The sequence below is a fragment of the Coenobita brevimanus genome, chromosome 109 (genome assembly GCF_032717465.1).
Source record: "Coenobita brevimanus isolate Jiangsu-jjx chromosome 109, ASM3271746v2, whole genome shotgun sequence".
Taxonomy (NCBI): domain Eukaryota; kingdom Metazoa; phylum Arthropoda; class Malacostraca; order Decapoda; family Coenobitidae; genus Coenobita; species Coenobita brevimanus.
The window spans coordinates 26403132-26422409 of record NC_137062.1 but is presented as its reverse complement, the minus strand read 5'-3'; the positions used below and the strand labels follow the sequence as shown (position 1 = coordinate 26422409).

The following is a 19278-nucleotide window of genomic DNA, read 5'->3' as shown; positions in this document are numbered from 1 at the left end:
CTTTGACTCCACGCTGTTGAGAAGAGCTGTGTGTGGGGAGCCTTCCCACACATGAGAGTTGTACTCTACACAGGGGAGAATAAAACCCTTGTATAAAGTTGACAACTGTGTAGGGGTAAAGAAGGTACAGAGTTGGCTTAGCTCACCCAATCTCTTGGAAGCAGATTTTACAGGGGGGGTAGTATGTTCTTTCCAAGGTAAATCCTGAGAGAATGAAACTCCAAGTACAGTATGTTTAAAGATGATGCAGGATTGAGCTGGTTATTGTTAAAAATTAGGGGGTACTTCCGTGGTAGATTTTGACGCAGCACAAATTTTGTGACAACACAATGCATCTTCAGTTTTTCGGTTAACATCATGTGGCACAAACTTTTACCGATGTCTGCCTCTTCAAACTTTATGAACAACAAGGTGATGATTTTCACAGATCACAGCATATGCTTTCTCTATGTGATCATCGTTTCTTAATATGGAAGGCTGTCCAGATTTGTAATCGTCTTGGTGGATGTTCTTCCTGAATTGAACCATTGTGCACACAGCTTGAACAATCCTCCCCATGAGCCTGTTGCAGTGTTTGAAAAATCTCTGTAAAAGTTTTTCCCAGTTTGAAGCAGAATTTCACACAAACACAGTGCTCTTCAAGCACCTTCATTGTTCAGCTTGCAACAATTCTTCATGTGCACTAAACATACCTTCACTCAAGCATGTGTACCTCAGTGACTAAGTGACATGGCATGATGTAGCTAGTGTTAGACTAAAGCTGAAAGTTGCCATTACATAGCGCTCCCATCCCAGTCAGGCTAAGCTGGCTAGCTGGAGCATTATTTATTTTATTTTGACAGATCTTGTATACAGGTACTAAATGTGTGTGTGTGCTCTTCTTGATTATATCATATTCATTTACCATTCTTTATTCCATTTCCCCATCCAGAATTGTTTCTTATCATCCTTTAGCTTATTTTCAATTCTTACAGTAATTCTTCAGTAGGCCGCAGAAACTCTTTGTACAGGTTATACTGTAAAGTTGTATGGTGACTTTTTATGCATTGTGTTTTCTGTGACACCCTCTGCAGGTATCACAAGATACCACATCCATCTGTGACTTCTAATATCACAAGATGTCAGCTCATATGTTTTGAGTATCATTGGATCAGGCACATATGACATCCATCAGCAAGATGTGATTGTCATAATGAGATACCACAGGCATGTGTTTTGAGTATTCAGCTGTTGCTCCACAGTTTGAAAACTCTCTCCTTGGCCAAAAATAATAATCTGAAGATTGTAGTAATACAACATAAAATATATCATCAGAGTGAACTTGTTAACATTATATATTTTGTTACAGGTATATTTTACACACGCTGTGGAAGAAGGGCCAACCAACCATATACAAGATTTGAAGAAAATGTTGCTTAGTGATTTGAAAGTTAATATCTTTGTACTGATTGCTTTACTTGTCTCTGTTCATCCACCAAAAAATTGGTGAATTAATAGACTTTCATATTATTACTGGTAACTGTATTTACAATCATGATAATAACTGTTTTCAGCACAATAAATGGAAGAGCATGTGGGGAGTACCACACCTATTTTTGTACAGTGCAAAGCCAAACCCCTCCCATTTTCAAGGTTTGAAATGAAAAGACCATTGATGTATAATACTTATGGCCTCTCTCCCCCTCCCCCCAAAATAACCTTAATCTCAATAAATACTGTACAGTATGTGAATACTTCACAAAAAGGTGCCATTTTGGAGTCATAATTAAATAGCTGTTATATCTCAAAATTAAGCAATAAAAAAGACAGGTATTACATATCAGGTAGTGTACTCACAGGCCAACAAGTGCTTCATTGGATGGGAGGAATTTGCCCAGTGGCCCTTTTTCCTCCATGGCAGCACAGTTAATTGGGCCAGCCAAATGTAATAGAGTCGATTGCTGGGAGTCCAGATTGTGAATGTTCGACTGTGCTAAAAGGGCCATTATTTATTTCTTTGGAGGACGCTCAACTGTAAGCCAGGGGAACATGCTGGACCCCGTAGGTCCATTTCACCTTTTTTGGTTGGTCGGCCCTTCATCCACAGAATGCCTCAATTTGTTTTGAATATATAGTAGTGTTACAAAATTTTAGAGGAGACCTATGCATTTACACATTACCCTCTGACAAAGAATTGAGTCCCTCCCTTACCTTAGACATCACAAGGTACTTACAACTTTGAGTATCATCCTTCTGCTTTAACATAACCATTGCTGCTGCGGGTAATAATAATTATACTGTACTTATGGTGACAGGATAACTGGTGAGTGCTTATTTCCATAATATGTTATACTGTATTATTTTGTAGAAGAGACTTTTAGGACAGTTACTGGTGGTTGTGGAGAAAAATTATGTATAATTCTGCCTTGTGTCAGCCCCGTATGTGCTAAGGGTTTACTTTTATGTGTCACCCATTTCTCTTCTATACAATTTCTCTTGTTCCTCATTTTCAATATCTTTCTCTCACATTCATTTAACAAACCCAATTATTATCTTGTTAGCCTTCCATCACTCCTCCTATGCTCAGACTTACTCATATTTACACCTGTTTCACCATCCTGTTTATATCCATTCCCCTCAGATGACCATACCATCTGCTTACTCCTCTACTCTGTGATCAGTAGACATCCTTTCTCCACATCTTGAAAATACTGAATTTTCTTATCCTGTTCATCTTCCAGAACTCACATGTATCCCTTGATGAATTAACAATCACACTCTTAATGACAGTACTACTGTATGCAAGAATTTGTGGGAGTTTACTAATTATTATTATAATTATTATTATTATTTTTTTTGGGGGGGGGAATCTCCTTCAATAGACATCTTTTTTTCATCTCAGTCAGTCTACCACCAGGCAGTTTTAATTTGTTCAACTTAGGAAGGAGCTCTAGTGTATCAAACTCCTCCAGTTGGAAGTCTCTGAAGTGCTGAAAGCAGTTGTCAGGTGTAGCAAGAATATACAGTACAACATTAGCAAAAAAAGTCATTGTGGTGATGAGGTTGATAAATGAGAAATGAATTACTGTATAACATTTCTAAAAAGATTAAAAAGTAATCTGTTGTTTAATCCAGATTATTATATTAATAATGACAATAATTAACTGTTTAAATCATAAGTACGAGGGTGATCCAGGAACCATAGGTAATCCTTTGTTTATTAAAAATTACCAGGTTGATCCATAAACGGTTCAAGAAAACCTTCATCAATGCTCGAGGTGGTGGTGTAACTGAGGCCACCAAGCGGCTCCTTGGCCAGCTGCCCATCTCAGCCCAGTCTTTCTCTGCCTCACCCTACCTCGACCTCACTCTGTTCTCCTACGATGACAAGTGGGTTTCAGTCATGGAGCGTCCTAAGAGTTGTGCTGACCATCCCATCAGGTCAGTGATTTGCTTTAGACTATACAGGGTGTCCCGGGAGGAATGTCAAAAACTTTGGGAAATGATAGAGGAGGGAATTCTGAGGAAAAACTGTTATATGAACATGTGTCCAAATCCCAACTGTTACGGAGCTACAGTTACTGATGACCTTATGGGCGAATAATGAAGGAGACCATTTTCGGCCATAAGGTCATCAGTAATTGTAGCTCCGTAACGGTTCAGATTTGGACACATGTTCATATAACATTTTTTGCTTAGAATTCCCTCATCTGTCATTTCTCAAAGTATTTGACATTCCTCCCAGGACACCCTGTATACTGTATACTGTACTGTTCATACAATAAATTTTTGCTGTTGTTTTTGTATCCCCAGGCATCTATCTATCTGTCTATAGCCATTTGCCTTAATTCTATAAGGGGTGGCCATAAACAAATCACCTCCATGTTGCCATGTCCCCTGCTATTATGATGCCCTCCCCCAACTCACACACTTCTCTCATATACCTCTCCACTCCTTCCCTCTATCTCATCCTCGGGCTCCCCCTCCCTTTCCCCCCTTCCACCTCACTCACATATACTCTCCTCATTTGTCTCTCACTCTCATCGTATTCACATGGCCAAACCACTGCAGTGTATTTTTCCTAATGCTTTCTATCACATCCACATCCACACCACAGCACTCCTTCACATCCTCATTTCTCAGTCTCTCTCTCCATGTAACCCCACATGCCCCTCACAAGTAACTCATTTCCACTTCTTTCACTCTTAACTTGTGTCCTTCCTACAAGATCCAAGCTTCACTTCCATACATTAGAGTTGATATCACAATACTATCATGCAGGAACTTTTTTACTTCCATGCTCACTTCCCTATTTCTTATCAGTGCTTAAAAACTATCAACCCTTCTGCCCTGTTGTACCCTTTCAAGCACTTCATCCTTCCAACTTCCATCCTTACTCATCACACTAATCAAGTACATAAATGCACACACATTCTCCATTTGCCCACCATCCACCCTCACTATGTATTCATTGACTTCATTTCTCTCAAAGACCACAACTTTACCCATTCCTACATTGACCTTTAGATATCATTTTTTACATACACTCAAGCCTTGCAGTTCCCCTTTGTCTTCTTTTAACAATAAGTATCATCTGCAAACAACAGAATAGGAAGTTGCTCAACTCTTCCCTGTCTCTTTAGGACCGCTCCAACATCCGCTGCCCTACCGTGTATCTCTGTTATAACTCCATCCATTTACAGGTTGAACAGCCATAGAGACATTACACCTCCCTGTTTCAATCCAGCAATCAGATTGAAAAATTCACTCAGTTCACCATTCTCACTCACTGCAGCCCTTGCTCCTTCATACATACTCTTCACAGCATTCAACAACTTCCCATTTGCTCCATATATTCTTATTATTTTCAACACTCCTTGTCTATCCACTCTGTGATATGCTTTCTTCAAATCCATGTATGGCCACATACAACTTTTTTCCCATCTCTATAAACTTCTCCACTAAACATCTGATCTACACAATCTCCTCCCTTCCTAAAACCTCCTTGTTCTTCTCCAGCTAATTCCTGTTATTTCCCTAACTCTATTAGTGTCCTGCCATATACTTTTCTCTTTACACTGAGAAGACAAATACCCCTATGAATACCATACATTTCTTTTTTTCCTTTTCCTTTGTATAGGGGAGTAATTATACCTGACTTCCAGTACCCCAGGACTCTGCCTTCCTCTCAAGTCAGTTTGCACATCTTCCATATCCACTCTGCACTCTGCTACTATCTCCCTCATGCTTCAGCATTTCACCACACACTCCATCAATTTCTGGGGCCTCCCCCATATTTGCTTTCTTCATTGCTTCCACTACTTACATTATAATGATCTCTTCCTCCCTTCTCATCTCCCTCCTACTCCCAACCATTCCCCAGCCACTTCTACTTGCATTAGTTTCATTCTCTGTATTTAACAGTTCCTTCAAATATTCTTTCCATCTGCCTACTTTCTTCTTCTCTAGCAATCTGCCATTTTTATCTTTCAATTCTCTACCACCTTCTGTATCACCCGGTCTAACTCTCCTTACTTCCTTCCAGAATACTGTACTTCTGTACATTCCCTCCACTTTACACTCAAATTTTTTCCAGACACCTCTTTCACTCTTGTCATACTCTTTCTTACTAATCTTTTCATCCATCACATTTGTATATAACTCTCTGTTCTGTCCCTCAGCTTTCTCCATGCCTCTGCTTCCCAACCGCTCACTATATGCTTTCTTCTTTTTCACCACAGCTTGTCTCACCTCTTCATTCCACCTGCTGTTTCTTTCAACTTTTTCCAACTTCTTCTCACCTCACATACCACCTCACATGTGCAGATTTCTTCTGTGAATATCTTGCACTCACCTTCCACCTTCCCCATTTGCTTCAGATCTTATTTACCGTATCACTCCTCCACTTCCCTCATATATATATATATATATATATATATATATATATATATATATATATATATATATATATATATATATATACATATATATACATATATATATATATATACATATATATACATATATATATATATACATATATATACATATATATATATATACATATATATACATATATATATATATACATATATATACATATATATATATATACATATATATACATATATATATATATACATATATATATATATACATATATATACATATATATATATATACATATATATATATATACATATATATACATATATATATATATACATATATATATATATACATATATATACATATATATATATATATATATATATATATATATATATATATATATATATATATATATATATATATACATATATATATATATTTATATTTTTCTCCAATCTTTCTACGCTCTTTGTAAAGACTCTTCCTCCTTCCCTTGTCCCATTCTGTTTATCCATCACATTTGTACTTTGACTTTTACCACCACCTAGTGGTGGTCAGAAAATCCTCTCCCAACCTTTGTATTTTCTTGCATCCAGCACATCAATTGCTCATCCACACACACAGTTACTGTCTTCCATTCATTCAGTTCATCACCCACCCTTCTTATCATTCACCATGTATGCCTGTGGATCATTTTGTGCCTACAGAGGGTATTGGCTGTCGCCATTCCCCACCCCACACAAATGTCCACTAGAGCACTAATATTCTTCCTTTTCCTCAGGCACACCCCTCTCACCAACTACTGTACTCCATCCACTTTCACATTCCCTACTTTTCCTTTCATATTTTATATAAAAAATGCTGTCTCATTCCTTTCAGACTTTTCTGTGCATGCTTCCACATTTGCCCAGAACTCTTCTTTCACTCTTCTCACAAGGTCTTCTGTTAGCACATGCACACACACAGCGCCCACACTTGTATTCCAACTTTCAATCTTACCCCAACAATCCTTGAGCCAGCTGATCCATAGTTTTTTATATTCTCCTTCCATCTCTTGCACCTAACAATACGTACACTCTTTGCCCTCTCATTCTCACCTATTCCTGCACATATGCCTAATCCACATTCCCAGTCTCTCACACTCTCACGTCTCCATTTGGTCACAGCCAGTCCATATATGTCCACTTTTGCATCCTCAGGCACCTGGACATTCTCTCTCTTTCTTTCACCTCATCATTCACACCCCTCACATTCCACATTGAAATCCACATTATGTCCTCTGTCCGGTCCTTCGTCATCATCAGTCAGCCAATCATGGTCTGAGGAATTTCGCTTGTCTTTTTAGTTGGTTGTTTTCTCGGAAGGGACACTAGCCCTCCTGCAACCCACTTGACACATAGGTAACACGTATATATTGGTTATAAGGTTACCACCCAGCATATCAAATGATTTCCTGGCTTACAGGAAATCATTTGGCTTGTCACTCAATGTAGAGTCACCCTGGAGTAGACCAGCAATACACTGACTGAGTGGGTGATGTATGTCCCCTCTGAACGTGAATTCTGTGGATTGCAGGCTCAAATTGTCCTTTTCTGCACTCCACCATCATCCTCCTGGGGGATATGATGAAAGTTAGGAAACATATCCATGACTGGGTAGTGGAGAAGTCTGGTTATATTTGTGAGAATATGAGTGAGTGAATGGATGATTTATATGTGCCAGATAGCTAAGATCATTTGGCACTATGATGGGTTTTGAAGGTATGGTAAGGAGTAGGGAGGACACAACCAGGATAATTAGAAACCAAAGGGAGGATTTTAGATTAGGTGAAGGTTATGGATTATTTGTAGAAATAGCACATCTATCTATCTATCTGTTGCCAGATGCTTTAATCTCGTAAGGGGTGGCCACAAACAAATTGCCTCCATATCGCCCTGTCCCCCGCCATTTCATTGCCCTGCTCCCAGGTCACACACCCTTCTCTCATATACCTCTCCACTCCATTCCTCCATCTCATCCTTGGCCTCCTGCTTCCTCTCCACCCCTCCACCTCACTCACATATACTCTCCTAGTCTGTCTCATGCTCTCCATCCTTTCCACATGACCAAAACATCTCATTGTGTTTCTCCTAATGTGTCTTATCACATCCACACCACAAAGCTCCTTCACTTCCGCATTTGTCAGTCTGTCTCTCTGTGTGACTCCACATGCACCTCTCAGATAACTCATTTCCACTGCTTTCACTCTTGACTTGTGTCCTTCTAACAAGGTTCAAGCTTCACCTCCATACATCAGAGTTCGTAGCACAATACTGTCATGCAATAACTTTTTCACTTCCATGCTCACTTCCTTGTTTCTTATCACTTCTTTCAAGGAACCAGCAATCTTTCTCCCTTATTGTACCGTTTCAAGCACTTCACCCTCCAAACTTCCATCCTTACTCATCATCCTGCCCAAGTACTTAAACGCACTCACATTTTTCATTTCCTCCTCATCCAACCTCACGGTACATTCAGTGACTTGATTTCTCTCGAAGACCATAACTTTACTCGTACCTACATTCACCTTTAGATTCTGTTTCTTACACTCTCCCAAATTCATTTACCAAGCCTTGCAGCTCCCCTTCGTCTTCACCTGACAACACTGTATCATCTGCAAACAACACAGTACAGGGAGTTTCTGCACACTGACCTCTCACATTAGGGCCACTCCAGCATCCACTGTCCTACCTTGTATCTCTTTTATAACCCCATCCATATACAGAGAGAACAACCATGGAGACATGACACATCCCTGTTTCAGTCCAACTTTCATATAGAAAAATTTACTCAGTTCACTCTCCACATGCACTGCAGCCTTAGCATCTTCATACATACTCGTCACGACATTCAACAACTTCCCATTTACTCTATATATTCTTAATAATTTCCACATTCCTTGTCTATCCACCCTGTCATATGCTTTCTCCAAATCCATGAAGGCCACATACAACTTCTTTCTCTTTTGTAGAAACTTTTCCCTTATAGACCTAAGAATGCATATCTGATCTACTCCAACCTCTTGTCTTCCTAAAACCTCCCTGTTCTTCTCCAACTAATTCCTCTGTTTTTTCCATAACTCTGTCGGTAAGTATCCCACCATATACATTTCCTGTTACACTGAGAAGACAAATGCCCCTATAATTACCACACACTTCTTTTTCCCCTTTTCCTTTGTACAGGGAATTATACCTGACTTCCAATCCTCCGGGACTTTACCTTCCTCCCAAGCCAATCTGCACATCTTCCATATCCATTGTACTACTATCTCTCCCCCACGCTTCAGCATTTTACCACACACGCCATCAATTCTTGGGGCTTTCCCCTTTTTGACTTTCCTCATTACGTCCACAACTTCCATCCTACTGATGTCTTCCTTTCTTCTCACATCCCTCCTCCTCCCAGCCTTATATTCGCATTAGTTTCATTCTCTATGTTCAAGAATTCCTTAAAGCGTTGTATCCATCTGCTCACTTTTTCTCCCTTCTCCACTAGTAAACAGCCATTTTTGTCTTTCACTCCCTGACTTACTTCTTTATCACCCTGTCTAAATCTCTTTACCTCTTTCCAGAACATTTTCTTACATTCCCTCCACCTTATACTCCTCCAAATTCCTCATCCACTCTCTCCTTACTAATCTTTTCACCTGTCTTTTCCTCTTTACATATAACTCTCTCTTCCGTCTCTCAACTTCCTCCATGCCTCTGTTTCTCATCCACTGACAATGCATTCTTCTTTTGTGTCACAACCTGTCTCACCTCTTCATTCCACCATGCTTTTCCTTACACCCCCTTTCGTCTTCTCCTCACCCCACACACCACCTTACGTGCTGCACAGATTTCTTCTGTGAAAATCTTGCGCACACTTTCCATGTCCCCCATCTGCTGCAAATCATATTTACCCAGTTGCATTTATTCTGCCTTTTTTCCATCCTTTTGTAACCTTTCAAACCCTCCTTGTATGAACTACTTCCTCTTCTCCTTCCCTTCTTGTATACCCCCATTTTGCTTGAACCTTGACTTTCACCACCACCAAGTGTGGTCAGAAAGTCCACTTCCCCAGCCTCTATATGCTCTTGCATCCATTACACACCTTCTCATTCTACCATTCACACACACATAATCAATCATTGCCGTCCGTTCATTCAGTTCACAACCCACCCTTCTCATCACTCGCCACATGTACCTGTGGATCATTTTGTGTCTGAAAAGGGTACCGGCTATCACCAACCCACTCCCGGCACAAATGTCCACTAGGGCACTGCCATTATCATCCAATTCTGCAGGCATAATCCACTCACCAACAACTCCATCCACCTTCACATTCCCTACTTTTCCATTCATATCTCTAGTCAAAAAGACTGTCAGTCCTTTAAAACTTTTCCATGCATGTATCTACGTTTGTCAAGAATTCTTCTTTCACTCTGCTTGCAGAGTGTGCTTTGGCACATACACAATCACCCACATTTGTAGTCCAACTTTCAGTTTTACCTACACAATCCGTGAGCCAACTGATACATACTCTCTTATATTCTCCTTCCATCTCTTGCACACAACAATACACACTCCTTCGTTTGCCCTCTCATTCTCACCCACACGCACGCATATACCTCATCCATTCTCCCATTCTCTCAGACTCTCACTTCTCCATTTACTTTGTTAATCCACATACATCCACTTTTGCACCCTCAAGCACCTGAACAATCTCTCTCTCTCTCACCTCATCGTTTGCACCCCTTACATTCCATGTCGCAATCTGTACCATGTCATTTGTTCGGTCCTTAGTCGTCACCTGTTGGTCAGTCCTGGTCCTAGCTTCTTATTCGTATTTTTAGTTAGTTGTTTTCCGGGGAGAGGCACTAACCTTCTGCCAATCCACTTTTTGTCACGTAGGGAACAGCATATTTATGATGTATAGAAAAGAACTGGGACTCAGTTATGTATATGTCACCAAGTAAAAGCATCCCTCTCCAGCACTGTTATAAGTTTATATGCATGGATGTGTAGAGAATTGGTGACTAGTTTGTGGACCCATTCATATTGCTGTCAGATGTGATACTTCTTCATTAGTACACTGTAGAGAACTTTATCATCTGTATATCCTTTGTGTCTTATTCTCCTGATGTATTTTGGGGCGATCACATTACTCCTTTTGTGACATCATCTGCACAGAGGTTGGGTATGCAGAACCAGTGCAGCTTTCTGTAACCTCATTCGGTTGTTGACTCATTACACGGCTTTTATAAGCCCCAGTGTGGAGTACAGCTCTCTGATATTTAGGAGGGCTCACCATTTACAGCTTTTTTAAGCTAAAGACTATGTTTTATCAGTTTTCCTCCTTTCACTGATCTGGACTGCTTCATATGTGTGGAGTACAGTTCTCTCATATGTAGGAGGGCTTACCACTTACAGCATCTTTACGCTAAAGTCTGTCTTATCAACTTCCCTCTTCTCACCGATCTCCCTCTGTTCACTGCTTGATGTCGTGCTGCTTATTTCTTCCTTCACCTTGATCATTCTTTTTCTGTGTCCTCACTTCATATTTCTCCCATCCTCCCTGTGGCATTTTGTTACTTTTCTTTCCACATCAGGTGACTCCACACCGAGTGACAAGCCTAATGCTTTCCTGTAACCAAGGAAACCACATAAATGCTGTGTGATAACCATTCCCAGATGGTGGTGTGATGTGGAGCCTACTATGGTGTCCCTGTTAACTGGGTGAAGAGATGCAAATGTGGCATCCGTCTGGGAACTAAACCTCCACACTCTTCCATTCACCTTGCTGTTACAAGGCACTGTCTGCTGCAAGGGAACAATGATTCACTGCCCAAGAGAGCCCTGCAGGGGTGGTTGCCTGCAGGGGAACATTGATTCACTGCCCAAGAGGGTCCTGTACGAGTGGTTTTTTGCCTGCAGTTAATGGATCTGCTCGGTCAGACTGACGGGTTAACAACAACAGCTGCAATGTTGCATCTATCTCCTCAATATACTGTTGTAAATTCTCAGATACTGCTCTTCTGAACTCACTACCTATATCACTCCATCATTGCTGTGAATGTACAGCACCCTCTAACCACACACTTTCACCTCCTTGTTTGAACACCTCAGTAATGCAAAGGTTAAACATTCTTCTCAGTCCTTTTTGTATCTAATGTCTGGAAGTCTACCTCAGTCTCTCTTTCCACATGCCTATGACCGTGTCTTTCAAATGCAGTGTGCCCAGGCATCTCAATACAGCACTGACTTTTTAAATGTTCAGCTTTACACAAATACACAAGATTGTTTATGCAGTAATGCTGATGAATACCACCTACAGGTGTTCAGGTGCAAATAATAATGGGGATTATATTAATGATGTAGATGATGATTATTGTTGTAGTTATGGTGATGGTGCTAATAATTTTGATTATGATGACCTGCTCTCAGATTCTATGGACGTGACTCTGGACTCATCAAGTTCAGCATCAATGCAGGTCGAGCAGGACTTCCTGGTTCCACTGCTGCCTCTCCATCTGCTCGACGCCTTGTGGCCTTCACTTTCCACCCAGCAGACCCCTTCACCATTTCCGTCCAACGTGCCAACGCGGATTATGTTGTCAATTTCCACCTCAGGCACCAACCCAGCTAGCAGTGGTGGGAAACGTTGGTACTGCTGTGTGCATTGTATGGAATGGTGATGATGATGATAAGAGACTTAAGCATTGAAAGTTATGGGTGACATATATAAGTATGGCCGTGATACAGTACTTAAAAGTTTAGGGTGACAGTAAGTGAGTGCAACATTATATTCATCTAACATCAGAAAATTTAACTAATGAATGGAGTGACTCCTGAGTTACTGTATAGCTACTGGGTGTGAATCACATTCTGACAGTTGTGAATTAAGATGCCTTTCAAGAGGAAACTATAATTAGATCTGATGTGCAGTGTGAGCTGTATGCATGGGATATGAATATGTTTATACTGGAGGTGATTTCAAATGACAGGGGATCCTCGACTCATATGTGTCTGATTTACATTATTCTGACCGAATTACCTAAAAATTAATAAAAAAAGAAATACTCTGATTAATGGGAAATTGCAGTTGCATTGTAAGTATGTATTCATAATTAGATGCTGTACAGTATCTTTATCTTGCCATGCATGCTTGTGTGGGTGACAGAGGCTGCTTCCCCAAACTCTCCACCCACTTCTCAGCAGCTTTGCCACTTTTCCTTACCCCATTGTTATGTGGTAAAAAAGTCCAGAATATTGATGTTTATTTTTATCTCTTTAATATATCTGTTACACTTGTGCATGTGAGCGTTGGATCACAACAGAAGCCTCAGGGTGATGAAGTAGAGTTCAATGTATTTTGGCACCTTCTGGTGTTTTTCTCTTACCCTGGGAGTACATGGAGTGTCTGCTGTATGCACTGCCTTCATCAACAGAATCCTGTATTAACTTGCCAAGTACCTGTTTAAGTGATGCTTCTGATAATTAATGTTTTATATTGTACATAATAATGTAATGCTTTTATATCTTTGTATATGGTGTACTGTTGTAAGTAAAACAGTGTTGAAATATGTATGACCTGCTCTTTATATAGACCATTAATTTTAAGGATAAAAACCAATGCTGTTAATATGATGCTAGAGAACTTGCAGGGTTCAAATTGGTTAGATGCATTATGTATGGAGGAGTGCCTGACATTGGTTTAGCACCCCATTTTTCTGAGTTGATTGTTGATGGGTGTGTTCTGGTTAGCAGGTACCCATTTCATTGGGCAAGCTTTTCCTAGTACTCTCAGTTTTGTACCTTCCTTTTCATTGTTTCTGGATCTTGAAAAGTGTCAGGGTAATGAGGAGGAGGAGGAGGAGGATGGAAATTAGCTTATTATTTCAGAATGAGTTATGCAGATTGGAGAAATCTGGTTAAGAACAGAGCTTCTCAAGATACCACAAGCTTGGGTGATGTTTGAATAATTTTGTGGCAACTTCAGAGGCCATATTTTTCATAGCTCACAATTTTATACCTTCACAGTTTCTGGATCCTACCTCATCCTGTCTTTTAACTTGAGGGATAAGATTATGGAGACAAGCTGAACGGCTGAAACTACTAAATTTACCTTCACCAGGATATGTGGATCAGATTTATGCAGTAAATCAGATACATGAGAGGATATGCAAAGTATTTATCGCATTTATGGATCTACAAATGCATAGGAAAGGTCACCAGAGGGATTATGGAAAGTTTTAGGGGAGAGCAGTGATGATTCAAACACTTTTTAAAAATATATGAAAATTCAGATTTAAGCAGTAGTGTAATTGTGTTTATGTTAAAATGTTGCATCATCATTTGGTTCTTCAGCCTGATAATATCAAAGCCTTAGCTCTTTTCAGTTTTAAGCTATAGTTAACGAAACACAAATTTCTAAATTCACCAACCCATCCATACCAGTGGTGATAGTTTGGATAAAATGGTGGGATGGTTCAGCTACATGTATTACTTGACCCATCCTTAAACTTTTTTGAGTTGGATTGGCCAAAAACAAACATTTTTCAATTCAAAAACATTTTATTTTCCTAAACTACAAAATTAACCTTCAGAATCCAAATGAACCTCTTCATATTTGTTAAAAAATAATATTTTAAAACTGAAATAAGCTTCATCAGAATTATGGGTAATTCACTTAGCCTCTTACTTTGTGCTTTAAAATGATGCATAAGTGGCCTCTCTCTCTCTCTCTCTCTCTCTCTCTCTCTCTCTCTCTCTCTCTCTCTCTCTCTCTCTTAGGCACAAAATTTGACTCCATCATCCAAACTAATGTCTATCTATCTATCTATTGCCAGATGCCTCAATCCCGTTTGGGGTGGCCACAAACAAATCGCCTCCAAGTCGCCCTGTCCCCCGCCATTTCACTGCCCTGCTCCCAACTCACACCTCCCTCTCTCATATACCTCTCCACCCCATCCCTCCATCTCGTCCTCGGCCTGCCCCTCCCTCTTCCCCCCTCCACCTCACTCACATACACTCTCTTCGTCAGTCTTTCACTCTCCATTCTCTCCACATGGCCAAACCACCTCAGTGTGTTCCTCATAACGCTTCCTATCACATCCACATCCACACCACAACGCTCCTTTATATCCTCATTCGTCAGCCTGTCTCTCCATGTGACTCCACAGGCTCCTCTTAAATAACTCATTTCCACTGCTGTCACTCTAGACTTGTGTCCTTCCAACAACGTCCAAGCTTCACTTCCATACGTTAGAGTTGGTATCACAATACTGTCATGTAGTAACTTTTTCACTTCCATGCTCACTTCCCTGTTTCTTATCACTGCTTTCAAAGAACCAGCAACCTTTCTTCCCTGCTGTACCCTTTCAAGCACTTCACCCTCCAAACCTCCATCCTTACTCATCACACTACCCAAGTACTTAAACATACATTTTCCAATTCCTCACCATTCAACCTCGCTGTACATTCACTGACTTCACCCCTCTCAAAGACCATCACTTTACTCTTCCCTACATTCACCTTTAGATTCCGTTTCTTACACACTTTCCCAAACTCATCCACCAAGCCTTGCAGCTCCCCTTCATCTTCACTCAACAACACAGTATCATCTGCAAACAACAGTACAGGGAGTTTCTTCTCTAACCAGGGCCACCCCAACATCCACTACCCTACCTTGTACCTCTTTTATTACCCCATCCATGTACAGATTGAACAACCATGGAGACATGACACATCCCTGTTTCAACCCAACTTTCAAAGAGAAAAATTCACTTAGTTCACCATCCACATGCACTGCAGCCTTCGCACCATCGTACATACTCTTCACAGCATTCAACATCTTCCCATCTACTCCATATATTCTTAACACTTTCCACAATCCTTGTCTATCCACCCTGTCATATGCTTTCTCCAAATCCATGAAAGCTGCATACAACTTCTTTCCCTTCTCTAGAAACTTTTCCACTAAAGATCTAAGAATGAATATCTGATCTACACAACCTCTTCCCTTCCTAAAGCCTCCCTGTTCTTCTCCAACTAATTTCTCTGTTCTTTCTCTAACTCTGTCAATAAGTATCCTACCATACACTTTTCCTATTATACTAAGAAGACAAATGCCCCTATGATTACCACACACTTCTTTTTCCCCTTTTCCTTTGTACAAGGGAATAATTATACCTGACTTCCAATCCTCTGGGACTCTACCTTCCTCCCAGGCCAATCTGCACATCTTCCACATCCATTCTACTACTATCTCTCCCCCATGCTTCAGCATTTCACCACACACTCCATCAATTCCTGGGTCTTTCCCCGATTTAACTTTCTTCATTGCTTCCACAACTTCCATCCTACTGATTTCTTCCTGTCTTCTCACCTCCCTCTTTCTCCCAGCCATTCGCCAGCCACTTATACTCGCATTACTTCCATCCTCTATGTTCAACAATTCCTTAAAGTGTTCTCTCCATCTGCTCACTTTTTCTCCCTTCTCCACTAGTATCTACCATTTTTATCTTTCACTCCCCTGCTAACTTCACTTTCACTCTGTCAATAAGTACACAACATATTTTGTTTAAACTGAAATTAAATTCATCAAAATTATGGGCAACTGACTTAACCTCTTACTCTGCTTAAAATGATGCATAAGTGACCTCATCTCTCTCTCTCTGGAATGTTGACTTCACTTTCACTTTCCAGGCCTCTTTTTCAGACTGCAAAAGATACAAAGTCTCTCATTTTATCTATTTATTTCCGTTTCTTACTGATTGACTGACTCAAGACTTTTTTAGTACATATTGTAGCCACATTGTAGCTCAGACACTGACGAACTATTCCTCTCCTCAACTATCCGAATCTAAATAGTTAATTGATGGGTACCGTCAGATTTCACACCATGCATCCATCCATCATCCAATCCTACGTTGCCCCATGAGGAGCACAGGAGCCCGGGGCTAGGCAAGTTGGTCCTGACATGTAAGATGAGAGTGACCAGCCTCATTCATTCCTGGGTGGCATTACGTGAGCAATAAACCCCAACCATCCCTTGGATATAAACCATCACCGGCTCAGTCTGACTGGAGCGCCGCAATTACCCACTAAACCACCAGGCACCAAAATATGGTTATATGGTTACAGTCTAACAAAATAAATGGTTTCCTGTGTCCAGGAAACCATTTGGTTGGCCACTCAGTGTAGAGTCATCCACAGGCAGAAGGAAGGGGAAAGAATGAAGGAAAGAAAGAAGAGGGAGTGTAAGGTCACCCGTAGGCAGAAGGATGGGGAAAGAATGAAGGAAAGAAAGACAGGAGAGGATGGAAGAAAAGAAGGATGGAGGAGAGGAAAGGGCAGACACCCGATTGATTGATTGAAAATAATTAAAATCTGGCGGTGCAACTGCCAGGGTCATATGCCGCCGGATGACAAAGTAAAAGACACGGCAAAATAAAAAGTGCCTATTCAAAATAAAGTTAATATCTGTTAGTAGAAATAAAACACTCAAAATAATAAAAGAATAGTTTATAAAATAACAATTACTTATAAAAGTGGAAGGAGGCCCGCCTCCTGAAGAAAACTAAAAACATCAGTAAAATCATTAGAGGCCTCACCAAGCATCGAGGACAAACAGTAGGCACCATCTGCCCCGCCATGCCTATGAAGGAACCTCTGACGCAGGTCCCCCAGACTCGGACACTCGACCAGCAAGTGACGGACAGTAAAGGGAACAAGACAGTCATCACAGTATGGTTGAGTCTCACCACACATGAGGAACCCATGTAAGCTGAGAATGCCCAATGCGAAGCCTAGCAAAAGCCACCTCCAGTCTCCGAGACATAGAGGGAAGAACCCTTGGCACAACCACTCTCCAAAAGATTTCTTTTAGTTTATTGTGAGAAACACCATCCCAGTGTCTCTGCCAACATGTACGAATTGTGTACTGCAAGTAAGGTGTTACATCAGAAGCAGGAAGTGGGTAGTCGGTTGGGGGCTGTTGAGAAGACGCAGCTTTAGCTAAAGTATCTGCCCTCTCATTGCCCACCACACCAACATGTGCAGGAACCCAACAGAAGTCTACACGACGGCCAAGAAGAAAAAGCCACTCTAAAATTGATAAAACCAATGGATGGGATGCATTAAAAGACTCCAGTGCAGACAAAGCACTACGCGAGTCACTAAAAATCACAAAAACGGATTGGGGGGGAGTAAAAATGATTTTAAGAGCATATAAAATTGCAGTCAGGTCTGCCGTATACACTGAAGTAATGCCAGGAAGGCTACCGCCCCTACTAAAGGAAGGGAAGACAACACCAAATCCTACTCCAGTATCAGTCTTGGACCCGTCAGTGTAGACGGGGACAGAACCCTCATGAATGGAGGCATGTTCTAAAAAGAGAGAGAGGGACACCTGAGAGGGAAGTGAGCCCTTATTTTCAACAACGGACCTACAGAATGTCATGTGAGGGAGTAGCCAAGAACCCACCCTTGGGATCCGATGTGGACAAATTGCCAGTCTTGGGACAGAGAGGGCTAGCATAACAGACTGGACCCTGTAACCAAATGGCTTTGGGAAATTAGGACAGGTCTCAAAAACAGAAGATCGGGAATCCTGGGAGACAATGGCACATGAAATTGAGTCTGGAATGCGGTGAAGACGATACCAACACCTCATCATTAGCAACTGACGTCGCAAGTCCAAGGGGAGTACACCAGCATCTACCAACAAACTTGGAATTGGAGATGATCTGAATGCCCCAGTTGCCAGACGTACACCAGCATGATGCACAGAATTTAACAACCAGAGGCGGGCATCTGTTACAGAGGAGTAGACCTCACACCCATATTCAAGTTTAGGAAGAATAAGAGACCTATACAAGAGGTGGAGGGTCTGACGGTCAGCACCCCAAGAGGTATGAGCTAAACCCCTCAAAAGACTCAAAGCTTTAAGACAAGCCACCTTAACAGAACGAATATGAGTAACCCAGGTTAATCTTCTATCAAACAGAAGACCCAGAAACCGTGTCTCTTCCACACTGGATATTCTCCTACCATAGAGATACAAGTCAGGGTCTGGGTGAAACCCTCGAAGACGACAAAAATGTATAGCCACTGTCTTTGCTGAAGAAAAATGGAAACCGCGTGTTTCTGCCCAGTCAGAAATTCTATTGAGAGCCAGCTGCAACTTCCTCTATATCAGAGACATTCTAGACGCGGTGAAGGAAATTGAGAGGTCATCGACATATAGTGATCCTCGTACATCATCAGGAAGTACACTAATGACACTGTTAATGGCCACAGCAAACAGAGTAACACTGAGGTTACTCCCCTGTGGTACTCCATCTTCTAGTGGTCGGGCATTAGAAAGCACTCCTCCCACTCGCAC

The 19278-nt window shown here is 41.0% G+C and overlaps 1 protein-coding gene across 1 annotated transcript in view; it reads left to right on the top strand.

Moving 5' to 3' along the window:
- abo (de-etiolated protein 1 abo) overlaps positions 1-13390 on the top strand; it is a 186722-nt gene extending 173332 nt beyond the window's left edge. The window contains exons 9-10 of the mRNA XM_080285946.1: positions 3214-3420; positions 12336-13390. Of these exons, the coding sequence (XP_080142072.1) occupies positions 3214-3420; positions 12336-12537 (409 nt within the window). The 3' untranslated portion in view covers positions 12538-13390. The remainder of the gene's footprint in view (positions 1-3213; positions 3421-12335) is intronic.
- Positions 13391-19278: the final 5888 nt, after the last annotated feature.